This window comes from Manacus vitellinus, unplaced genomic scaffold (genome assembly GCF_001715985.3).
Source record: "Manacus vitellinus isolate BGI_N305 unplaced genomic scaffold, ASM171598v3 scaffold_26_pilon, whole genome shotgun sequence".
NCBI lineage: Eukaryota > Metazoa > Chordata > Aves > Passeriformes > Pipridae > Manacus > Manacus vitellinus.
In genome coordinates, this window is record NW_021939960.1 from 3,874,683 (window position 1) to 3,887,446 (window position 12,764).

General features: G+C 43.8%; 1 protein-coding gene across 1 annotated transcript in view; it reads right to left on the reverse strand.

The window, feature by feature from the left end:
• The window catches only part of BMP7 (bone morphogenetic protein 7), a 44,006-nt gene that overhangs the window by 5,064 nt on the left and 26,178 nt on the right, over positions 1-12,764 (reverse strand). The window contains 1 exon segment of the mRNA XM_018074036.2: positions 3,419-3,567. Within this exon segment, the coding sequence (XP_017929525.2) occupies positions 3,419-3,567 (149 nt within the window).

A 12,764-nucleotide genomic window follows, 5' to 3' on the forward strand; every position in this document is an offset into this window, starting at 1 on the left:
GAAATGCAGGAATGATATCCAGGATTATTCTGTTCCAAGCTACTGAGTGCTGCTGCTAAATCCAAGTTATGTTAATGGCTTTTGTGATCCTTTGCTGAGGACAGAGCTGGGCCTTGTCAGCCACAAATCAAATGTGCCAAAGGACAGCTGACACTTTCCTGGAGAAGCCCTGCAAGGCAGCCTGGCTGGGGAGAGCAGGAAATGGGCTCTCAGTCCACTGACAGAAATATCCTTACTCTACTAGTTTCTGACTAATGTGTGAAAAGAAGCTGGTAACCTAAAATATTTCTCGGTGATATTCTATAGCTGCTCTTTTTAAGATGAGTAAAGTAAATGTCAAGGCTTATAAATTATTGTCTTTATGGCACTGTTTTTGTTTTTCCTCTTGGATCTGTCCAAAAGATTGGTAAATATGACAGACCCAGAAAAGGGGGCTCTAGTCAAAGCTCAAGGCCAAGAATGGACCAGCCTTGACTGCAGCCTATTTTATGTTTTTCTAAAACCATGAGGAAGTTCCAAGATCAGTAGATGGGATTTGTGAGGAGGGCTGGATCAAGAGGTGTTTAACAGGACCCTGGCAGCAGGAAAACTGCCTGGCATGGCCAGGCCTCACAAGCAAGATATGGCAAAACTAATCTGAGGGCAGGGCAGCAGGAGAGCTTCGGTGAAAAGAGGAAATACAGAAACTCCTGGCCGTAGAATTATATGTGGACACTCATCAGCAACTCCTTCACCTTCTGCTTAAGCTTCTTTCTGGAAACTTGTCCAAATAGTTTTCATTTTAAACATTTGTGGCTGAGCCCACAAAGTGCTTAAGCAAGCAGCCAATGTTAAATATATAAGTAGTTCCACTTGTGCTCAGGCTTTGCCAGATCTGAGCCTTATTTCCTGAAAACAAGCTCACCTGCAGGCATTAGAGCTCACTGAATGCTGCCCCTTCAAATGAGCCTTTCTGCTTCCCAAAGCTGTTTAAACTAGCCCACAGCTGTGGCTTTTCCAGTGTAAATTATTTTACCTTTCCCATGTCTCTGAATAGAGCAGCAGTATGCATGAGGGGACCCAGCTTCATCCTGATGTTTAATGGATTTGCACTAGAGCAGCAATAAGTGTCATTTGACCAGTAAAATACCAGTGTAACAGCAACACATCACATTCAAGGCCAGTATGGTGGCAGTGTTGCCTTAGGGGGAAAACAAGGTAATGCTCTGTTTGTGAAGTAGTATATTTCTTTTTAATTGAGTTGGGGAAAATGCTCTTTCTACCTTTCCTACCCACCCAGAAAGCAAGGTTAAACACAAGGACATGTGTGTAATCACCATTAGACAATGAAAAACTTGTCCCACAAAAGCAGTAGCTGTGCTCATGAACCAGAGGGCACAGCTTCATCTGCTCTTCTGAAGGTGATTTTTTAATACTGTCAAAAATGGGATCCTAAGTACCAAACCAAGTAAACCCAATCCATGTGCTGCTGCTGAGAGGGGCCCTGTGGGTGCTGGGCTGAAGGCTACTGAGTCACTCAAGCATTTCTTCTGCTGTAGCTGTTCCCTGGTCTCAGGAATAAACAAAACCTCTTTGATTCTACCCTTATACACGTTGATAGACTTATTTGGCAAGATTATAAAGAAATACAAAGATCAGTTAAATTTGCTTATTTTGTATCAGTTCATCTGGACAGTGCTTGTGATGTCAGATTTTTTTTAAAATAACTGTATTTGCTTCGTGATTACAGAACTCTATCTGTAACAACAGATACAAAGAAAAGTTGGGTTTGGTTGTGTTTTGTTTTTCTAATTCACTTAAAGCCTTGGGGATTGCCCAAGCATATAGTGTTGCATCAAAATCCTGCTGTGTTTGCAGCATATGATTTTCGTATGAAGTCCAGGTGTTAAAAGCAGCTTTTTTGTTAGTGCACACAATTGGTCTAAATCCAAAATGAAACTTGGGGAGCAAGGAAGGACATGTCCTTGCCATTCAAAATAGAAAGAAAAATTCATGTGTATGGAGGAGAAATGTGAGTGCAAAGGTGTGCTGCCAAGGAAATTAGTTACAGAAGACAAGCAGACAATCGGGTCCTGTATCTCTGTATTTACTTACTAAACACTGCAGTTGGATTTTCTAATTTTTAATGACAGGCTGATTAAAGTATTTTGTTAATCTGTTTGGAGAAAGCACCAAGTTACTTTGCAAAGTGTTTGAAAAGGGGTTAAACTTGGCTGTCATTTTGCTTTACTGTTCTAACTTTAAGAGTTAAGATTAACTCGTATATCAGGTTGAATTTGACTCTTTATACAAAGATGTCTTTAGGGTGGGGACCACTAACTTCCATGGTGTGAGGCTCCTTCTTTGTGTTTGGGTTTCTGCGTTCACCGATCACTCAGAAAGGGCAGGTTAGAACAAACCCTGTGCACTTCTCTGTGCAGGTCTCACATGAGTTAAATCACCCTGTCATGTAAATGACTCTTTGTAGGTTGCCTGTTTCAAAACTACTTTGCACAGTCTTTATGCAAAATGCTACTTACTGGAAACATGGAGAGTGTTGCATAAAAGCCAAGAGCAAGTGATATCATAGACACAGTTGGCGGAGAATGAAATTATGTCCTTAGATAACTACATCTGGAGTATTTATAATTTTGAGCTGGTTTTTGCTCAACCATTCCTGTGGGGCAGCCAGGCAGTTCCACGTGGTCCCAGGTCCTGGGAACCCCCAAGAAGATCCAGGATACTTTGGTTTCCTTGCACAAGTCTCCAAGTGAGCATGAGGGATCTTAATGTTAAGACAAAGTAGCGTGACTTTTTAGTTAAGACCTGATTAGGAAAACTACCCAGCTGATTCTAAACACATCCTTTCTGGAGATGTTTCAGAGCCAGGTCTTCCCACTCATTCCCAAACCTCACAGATTTGTACCATACACTGCAGACCTTGGAATCCAGACCATGTGTGACTTTACCAGTAAGTTCTGCTGCCACAAAGGAAATTAAAATGGTTCCTAGCTGTCTTCTGAATTTGAAAGGCCTTCTGTGCCAACTGACAGCAGCCTTCTACATCACTCAGTTGTGTCTTCTTGCACATAGCAAAATTTATTCCTCTCTCCTTGACTGGATTGCACTACCTGCAAATTAGCCAAGCAGCATATTCTTACCTTGATGGGGATGTGTACACAGCTAATACTGGAATTACTGCAGGCAGGTCACCAATCTGTTACAGCATCTGAGTACATCCTTAACCTCAAATATGTCTAGGGGCTATTTTTATAATACTACTATTATTTCCACCTTAGGCAAATTCAGGAAAAACATGCTTAAGAAATCCTGTTCAGAGGAAAGAGTGATGAATGCTTAGGGCTTCCCCTGGCTGGGACTCAGGTACCTGAGACAGAGGCTCACTGATTGCAGTTGGTGTCTGATGTCTGACACTCACCATCAGTGCCTTCCACGGAGAGCTGTAGGCCAAGGTTGTGTTGGGGATTCACCACCCAGTGATTGCTGGTTGCAGTAATGTCAAACACCAGCCACCCTTCCTCTGCAGCCCAGATCGTTCGAGAGTCGAGCAGGAACAAATCTGAATCCCTGAAAAAAAAGAAGCATAATTCCCATTTACCCAGGCTTTCCACTGGAGTCTCTTTAGGCAGTGTCCTGGGTCAGCCTTTCAGTGATATCTTCCCTTCAGATGAAGCTTCTCTTCTCTTCTCTTCAAAAAAGGGAGAATGGCTTGAAGCAGATTTGAGGTGGTTTTGGGTTACTTTGCTGTTACAGTTACCCTTAGAGCTCCTGATGCAGCTTCAGAAAAAAGGCTTGCCAGGCACAGATCTGCAAAATTACTGTTTGCATATGTAAACAAGGTAATTGGGCAGACAATGCTGCTCATTAGCCTTTCCACACATAATTTCCTGACTTTTATGCATAATTGTAGCACTGGTGCAAGCCAGCTGGAACACTGGTGTGCATATATTAACATAGGTAATGGTTTTTTAAATTTGTTTGTCTGAGGTTACAGATAACTGATTGAGACTTTGCTGCACTGCTGTGGGTCACAACTTTCTTTCAATTCATGGCTTGTTTTTTTTAAAGATCACTGTTCAGTTACTTCAGGTAAAGAATTAATACCAGAAAATAAGAAAGATCTGCAATAGAGAGGATTCTGTGCATTTGAAGGGTGAAATCAATCTGGATTTACAAAATGTTTCCTGGCAAATTTTTGAAAAATAAGAACTAGAAGAAGACAGGTTCTGTAAGGGAAAGAATGTGTTATCAGAAATCAAGAAAGAGATAAAACTTGGATGAAAAAAATGGATAGTGGTGCAGTTCCTTCATAAAAAAGACTTTACAAGAAGAACAAAGGCACATGGTGGAAATGTCTAGACAAGCCCTGTAAGAGCTGCTTTTGTACCTACGGTGCAAAAACATGGTAACTTGTTAAAGTGTAATTATATCCTTTTGAATGAAGAACTATCTTTGGAAAACCCTTTAATCATGTCCTCAAAGCTTAAAGAAAGCCTTATGAATTTTGTCACTACAGATTTGTCAGTGCAAATATATATATTTAGCTTAGTTTACACAGTGCCTCTTCTTTGCACAGAATATCAAGTGATCAGAAATGAATCTGAGAAGTATTTGAGGTATAGCTTTTAGTGATTCTTTTCCCTGTGAGATACCAAGAAATTAGAGGCTTTTGTCCCACACAAAACAGAAATGGAGGGGGTTTTGTAATGCTTTTACTGTCTAGCTTTGCTTTCAACCTTTGTGAGCCAGAGAATATGAGAGATGATGCATTTCATCCGTGAGCTAATGGGTGTCACTGCCTCTGACTCTGTGATGGCTTAAATGAAGTTAAATTTCTGAAATTGGTTCCTGCAGAGCACCTGAGCATATGGCCTGTGGTGTGTAAGAGGACTCTGAGTTTCCTCCCTAAAGCAGGATCCCTTTGGATACCACACGGCTGAATGTGCAGATCCAGCCAGTGCTGCTCAGGGTGCAATTAGTGCTTTCTTTTAAGCAAAGTTTTGGGTTGTGGGAGAAGCCCTTCATCAGAATTGAACTTGCTGCAACACTTCCTTGCTACCGAAAGGGGATCCTGTGGGGAGTGTTTGGGCAGCCCAGGTGGATGGCTCAGGAAGGGGCTGTGGTGCAGTGATGGAGAGGCTCAATGCAGCTGCTCTTCAGAGTTCAATCAGCTTTACTGGGTGCCCTTAGGAAAACTGAAGTTAAATAATACTGATAACCCCCTCTCTCCATAGACACATTAGTTACAGGAGTACAAGATGCTTGAACTCCAACGGGGTGACAAACTTCCTGGGGTTTCATCCCCACCCAGGAGCAATGGCCCTGTTCCCACAGCGCATGACACAGCAGTGTGGACATCTCCCACCCTTCCCTGTTTACAACACACTGAACAACACACATCCCAGAGGAGCCAGGGATGAGGGAGTAGTATGGATTGGCCCGTTCCAATGGCTGAGGCCAAGTTTCCAGAAGTAAAGAGTTTTTATATTCACGTACTGCACTATTTAAGCATGGCCCCCAAATGGAAGTCATGATTCACACAAGGTTTGGTTCATAGGGACTTGGCTTGCTTGGTTTTCCCCCTTGTAGTCTGCAGGTTGATGATACTAGCAATAATGATAGTTTTTTTGTTTTTAGCTACTGCTCAACTGCAGTATTATTACTCAGAAAACCCAGCCTTTAAGCTTCCCATGCTGACATGATGCAATCGGGGTAACCAGACAACATGAGGCATCAAGTACCAGGGTGAGTCAGTCTGGGAAATTGTATAATGCATTTGTTTTCCTGTAGTTACAGCAATGTGCAAACAATAGGCCTGGAGGGGAAGCCTGAAGTGAGAGAGATCAAAGGGACCCACTAAAGGGAAGTGTCCTTCACACACACACACTTGGAACATTTGGACCCCAAAAAAGCCCCAGGTCAGATGCTCTTTGGAAAAGTTCAAGCACTCCTGGATTAGCACTTTCCACTCTGGCCCACCAGCAGTGGCCAGGGATGGGACGCAAAACCTGACTGGTGTTGCAAGCAGAGGCTCCTGAGATTGACTCCTGTTCCAATGAAAAGAAACCTCTTGTTCTTTTAAAAAGAACAGCCTCCCTTTAAGCAGAAAGCCCTGCTCTCCAAAGAGGGCAAACAGTGTTAAATCACCAGCTCATAGACAGCAAGCCCTTGAGATACCATTGTTGGACAAGACATGGTAAACAAAGCAAAGAAATGTTATTCTGCTTAGACTTAAACAATATGTGCTCTGAGGGCTCACATCTAATGACTTGCCATAGGAGATAGTGCTAGTTAAGTCTAACTGATGTGGCTGGTTTGGGTTTTAGCTTTGAGATAAAGATCTAAGCACAAAGAGAAAAAGTTTCTGGCGCACATCTCACTGTGGTACCCTACCTACCAACTGTACTCATAGAGTGTTCTTGGAGCAATGTGAATAATGGCTCTGCAACAAGGAGGCAGAAAAGCCCTTTGATTCCTTGGCCCTGCATTCAGTCCTTTCGTTTAAGAACTTCAGTGCACGTAAGAAACTGTACCAAGCCTTTTACCAGAGTGAGGGATAGGAAAGGCACATGATACTCCTTTTACAGAAAATTAAGCTGGGACATGGAAATGTTAATGCCTAGATTAGAGTTACACAAATTATGAAATCTGGATCCAGACCACAAGTATGTTTTGTTGAGACCACATCAAAATGGCTCAGCGTTCAAAGTAGTGACATCAGCGGGAGTGTCAGAGCTTTTAGCAATGATAAAACACGGGGCTTTCAGCTCAGTTTTCTCAAGCATCAGGCTGTCAGTGGAGTCTGAGATGAGGACAGGAGGTTGGCACTTGTCTACTGATGGCTTTGGTAGTGTCTGGCAGCAGATGCCAGAAAAGAGAGTCATCTCCCGTTGGAAAGCACTCCCAAAAATTTGTCTACAGGTCATATAACTGCTGTGTGGTCTGTGAAACTTCCTTAGTGAACTTGTTTTCTGGACTCAAGGGTGAGTAACAAGCATTGCAAAGTGAGGGTGGCTGGGCAGGATGCATGTGAGATCGTGTCTGGAAAGCAGCTGGAGTTATAGAGGTGGAAGGGCTGGAGCTGCCAAAGGGCTGTAGAGGGCTGGTGGCAGGAATGCAGTTAAGAAAAGAGATCACAGGTGTTTAGTGGAAGGGAAAAGGACTGGAAGAAGTGGGGATGAGGGGAGAAATAAGGGAAGACAAAATACAGAAAAGACGAGTAGAGTATCCTGGAAGGAAATAGTAAGGAAGAGTTACCATGTTGCAACATGGTAAAATAAGAGATTAACAACCATGAAGCTTCATGAAAATAGTATGTATGGGCTCTTTGCCTTTTTGTTGGGGTACTTTTTCAATCTCTCGGATGCTGTTTGGTTTGAAGCCATAAACACTAGAAACACATCCAGAGGTGAGAAGTGCAGTATCTCCCTTAATCACCTGCCTTGATGATTTGAGGCACGAGGAGAACACGGGCTAGGAAGAGAGATTCAGTGAAAACATGAAAGTTGGCAATTATGTAATAGCAAGAGAACAGGAGATGAAACTGTATTTATAGGCTATAGTGCTGTGAAGTCTACACTGCTTTAGGACAGTTCTCTTGCCAAACAGTCCCTGCTTTAGCGTCTGTTTTCTTCACTGGCTTTCCCCATCCCCCTCATCAGCCCTGTTATTTTAAGCTGCTGGTTGACAAGTGGTAGTAAATACTAATGAGCACTTCCAAGTGGGATAAAAATAAATGAGAAGAAGGACAGGCAGCAGCAGCAAAGGCGACTCAGCAATTTTCACTGCACTGCAAGACAAGGTGATTTCTGTGACATGCCAGCACTCTGGGTTGGGAGAAGCTTTGGAGTCCTGGCTCACCTGGCCAGGTCCTGGCAGCAGCCAGGCCAGGGCCACTGCCAGCAGGTCCTGCAGTCCCCTGCCTGTGTCAGGTAATCCACCAGCCCAAAGAGCACACTGAGGCTATCCAGTAGCTGTGCTGCTTGAATCCCTACCCAATAGTTTGAGGAATTATAGATATAACAGTTTTTTAAACAATAACCACACAGTGACACCTTGCAATAGATTTTGAACAGCTTTACGAATAGACAGTCAACCCTCCTGCTTCTGTTTTAAAGTGGGAAACACTTGAGGCATGGATATGTTGAATGTCTTATTGATTCAGCATGCAAACCACATCCTCTAAACCAGGAGCATAATCCTGTCCTCTTGCTGGGTATTCTAACCATAGAGAGGCTGTTTAGGTCACAGGCATGGTGCAAGTTTTCCAACAGGCAGCCCAAGGACAGAGTTAGGCATGGGGAGTTAGGCAATTCATGACCAGGTTTGAGCAGGTGGAGGGAGGAGAAGGCAGAGAGGGCATCCTGGGAGGGTTAGAAGACATCTGTTTGGATTAAAAACCTGCAGTGTCCAGATTTCAGTTTGCTCGGTGTCATTGCTTAAAGTCAGCTGCAGCTGTACAAAGACAAGCTTAGGAAAATATTTTTCAGACTTTCCTACTTTGAGAGGGCCCCAGGATCTCCCTGGGCCTCTCCCTGGCACGTTTGCAACACCCTCTGTACACAGACCTGATGCAAGCCCTCCTCCCACACCTTCCCTTCCCCAAGCCTGGGATCCCCTGCTTATCCTTCCTGCTCCTTCCCCACTGATAAAAGCCCTCTCCGTGCCCACAGGGGCTCTGTGGGGTAAAGGGATGTCCACAGCAGGAATAGTTTGCTGGAGGTGGTTTCCAAGGACTGGTCTGAAAGCTGACTGTACTGGCAGTGAAACAGATCTGTATAAATTCTGTTGAATCTAGGGAAAAAATAAATTCACTTTAAAATTTCAGCAGATTCTTAAGTCTGTGTGTTTCTGGTAGCTGTGTTGCCTTTCCTACGCAGTGTTTGAGAAGGGTAGGATCTACGTCTCAAAGGCTGATTAAGAGTGGCAATGGGAGTTTGTTACTGAGAAGCAACACGTTTCCTAAACATGAAGCCTCTTGTAAAAACAGTGCTGAGAGAACTGAGGTTACACACATATCTCTGACGCTTCCTATAAAGCTGTTTCTGTTCAGCATTGAGTCACTGTTCATTAGTGCATCACTTAGCTGAGCAAGAACCCACTGGGGTATGCAAAATGCCTCCTGCAGCTACTCAAGTGCCTGTGAAGAGCTGTGCCTTGCTTAGCAAGTTCAAGATTTGTCAGAAGTTTTGCAGGCTGCAGTGGCTTTTAGGAATGGTCTGAAGGAGATAACTAGATCCAGCTCTGCTCTTGGAGAGCTACAGGGTTTCCATGCTGAAGTTCCCTTGCTACTTGCTGATAAATGAATACAGTTATCAACTGACTTAGCTATAAGTTACCAAAAAAAATAATCAAAGCTATCGTCAGTACCTTCTTAGATGCTGTTGCAGGTACTGTCATGCTGCTGGGGCACATCATTAAAACAAACTCTTCCCTTCTGTACTGCACCATCCCTAGAACAATCATGCTGGTACTTGTAACAACTCCAAAAAAGAGGCACATCTGCTTCACGGTTTGGGTGGGCCTAAGCCTTTTTTAGTTACTAGAATTACACATTTCAACCCACAACATGCAAACAGACTCCAATGAATGGGAAAAGGGGTCTGGAGAGGGGCTTAGGTTTGATCTGGGTGCAGCAGTGGTGTAGTTTGAAGCACAAGCTAAAGCATTCCAGCTGCAAGTCAAAACCAGGAATGCATCATGGGAGATCTGATTTTTCTGCAGGGCTGGTAACATGAGCATTCAAATCATTCACTGCCTTTGAAGCCTGTGAAATCCATAATGGCCACAAAGTGAACATGTAACAACTACACTTCAATTACTAAAGGCTGGTCAAGTACCTGGTTTTATTCTCTCCAGTAACAAAACTCCCATAGACTTCAAAGGGGTTGGGATTCACTCTGCAGTGCGAGTGCTGGGTCCAATGAAATAGGAGATGCGACTCTGGGATGAGGTATTTCAGCTTCTGAAGGTGCAGACAGAAGGGCAGAATCGAGCTCTGATGTTGAGGGCAGCTATACAGTCTGCAGGTTTTCTGCAGCTTCAGGTTAATAAATTGAGGGTGATGCCTTGATTAACAATCTGCCCCAAAGCTTCATGGTTACTTTTGGAAAATATGCAGGTTCCTACCAACTATAGTAGGAGTTACATATCCAGCCTGCTTAGCTGCTGTTAGAAATCCCACTGCATACCTGTGTGTCTCTTCTGCACTTAAATCCCTTTGAAATTCTTGCTTTGGCCATTGCTTACAGAGGTGGAGGCTCCGAGGGTAACGGATATTTCTTTTGCAAAGTGCCTCACAAACTATTTCATGATTCCAGTGTAAAAGTACCAAAGTTCATTTCTCTCAGGCTCACATCCATAAGCTTTATTTTGCCATGTTCCCTGCATAGATGCTCAGGATAAATTACCTTCAATACCTTGTAGCAAGCCTTGTGCCCTGTGGTGTGTGCTTCCTAGCACTGGGATCTGTTTGCTTGCCCTCCTTTTCCAGGAGGAAGGAGATGGAGGCTTGAGCAGCACCCGGCTGCCCGATGGCCACCTTCAGCTCCCCTTAGAAGGGTTTGTGACCACAACAGTGACTTGATGTCCTGTTGCTCAGCACCCTTCTAAAGCCAGTCCTGGCTTTGCAAAGCACTTTCCCAGGCTTTTGGGTGAGTGAGCCATAAATACCAAACAGAAGTTGGACCTGAGTCACTGGATTTTGAGCTATGCACACGAAAGCTTTGAGAAATGTTATATTAGTCAAAACGTCAACTGTTTTTACAGTGTTTGTGATATTGTGAACATTTTTGTTCATGAATGTACTTGTTTGCCTAAAGTGAATAACTGATGCTGTGTTCCTAAAGAATGCTGTACATGCCTTTTTATGAAGGAAATGTTGCCAGTTTGAAGAGCTTGCCTTGCAATGAATTCATAGATTTGGAAAGGCCAAAAAGAATATTTGATCATTTAGCCTGGTTTCCTACAAACACCTGTCATAATATCTTCAGTCTGACAGAGATACAATTTCTATTAGTCTAAGTCTGAGTTGCATCTCATCTGCTACAAAGGGCAGGGCTGGGCTCTCATTTTTCCTGCCAGGGTTGTTATGTGTCTGTCTGCCCACAACTGAGGTGGATGAGGGAGAGCTTCTGCCCTCTGTCCAAATGTTGGTACTGTTGAGGGAAAGGATTTCAGAAACAGTCAGCTGGGAGTGCAGCTGTTAGTCTGGAAAGACCTATGCCTGTATTTTACCCTGACAACAAAGTGCAGGCAAGAGATGTTGATGGTCAGATACCAACCTGTCTGAACTCGTAAAGTCATTAACTATTGAACTGCTCATACCAATGGTTTATTTGAACCAAGGGCACCATCACACCTCAAACTAGAGGCTCATCTGTGGTTTAACTGAAAATCCAGCCTTCAGCATGTCCCTTGGTCTCTTCACACTCAAAGGAAACTATCCCTAGTCAGCCTCAGCCTGGGCTTTCCACCTGCACCCTGTGCTGTTCTGTGGCTCTAGGTGTCCTGCTCTCAGCTGTGTGTGACACGATGCTGAGCTGCCCCTGGGGAGCCTGGCAGGAGCTGCTGTGCCTTGGACCACTGCAACAGGAGCAGCACAGGCTTGGAGAATCCTGTTTCAAATCTCAAAGGGCATTTCCAGCAATCTCCTGGGGGAATCCCACTGCTCTTGTGTTATCATAAGCGCAGAGAGAGAGGGGAACCTTTTTGGTTTCCTGCTGGCCATTGTACCTGTGGAGCTCCAGGGAGAGGGATCCACAAAGCCAAAGGCGAGCAAACATTTCCCTGCCTGCGTGGGGGAGAGGGTTTGGCTTTGTTTTGCTCTTGTTGCTAACAACGTCAGATGGGTCTGACTTTCCAGGCTCGGGATGAGACAAACAGCCAAGGAAGCATCAAAGTGAATGGGTGTTTTTTGATCAACATTGGAGAGAGTTTGTTTTCTTTCTCCACTTGCCCAATGACACACTGACTTGGATGACTGGTCTGTGACAGAGCCGGGTGGAAAATGTCAGTGGAAAAATGCAGAAAAGGAGCAAATATTTTTACAAATGTTAGTGACAATATTTTTACCTTTGGTCAATCCAAACCAACAGGAATATTTTTTTCAGGACATACTGTTCAAAACTCGCCATAGCCTGTGCCAAAATGTATGCAAAAAGGGGAATATGCACGAACGCTCATTAAAAATAGTGTTCCTGTGGTGAATATGATGCAGTAAAATTGCATCTCATCTTGTGGCTGGAACATCTGTATAATTAGCAAGATTCCTCACCTCTTCCAGCCAGTGGTTCATGTATATGCCTGCACTTTGCATACATTTTTTTTGTCCCTTAGGACGTGGAGGAGACAGTTTGCAGAAACACTTTCTGCTCCACACAGCTATCCTCAGTGGTACCTTGTCACTCTCTCTAACAGAGTTGTAACCAACCTGTGGATGTACCATTGTAAAATGAAGGCACTAAATATCATTCTGACTCTGTCAGTAAGATTCCTAGTGGGCACCTACCTCACTCATCAGAATCTGAGGGAGAACTTCCTGGGCATCTGATGAGGAAGGTCATTTACTCCAACAACAGGTTTCTGGCATTCCCTAATACCCTGACACACTGGTTAGTGCCTCCTCCTCTGCCAACACATGTTTTGTTTCTGCTGTTCCCAAGAATGAAAAGTTATTCCTGCAGGCTTGTACCTAAATAACCTATTTAAGAAATAGAGCTTAGGGAGGCTTCTACTGCTGGAAGGGCTTAAAAGAAAAAGAGAAT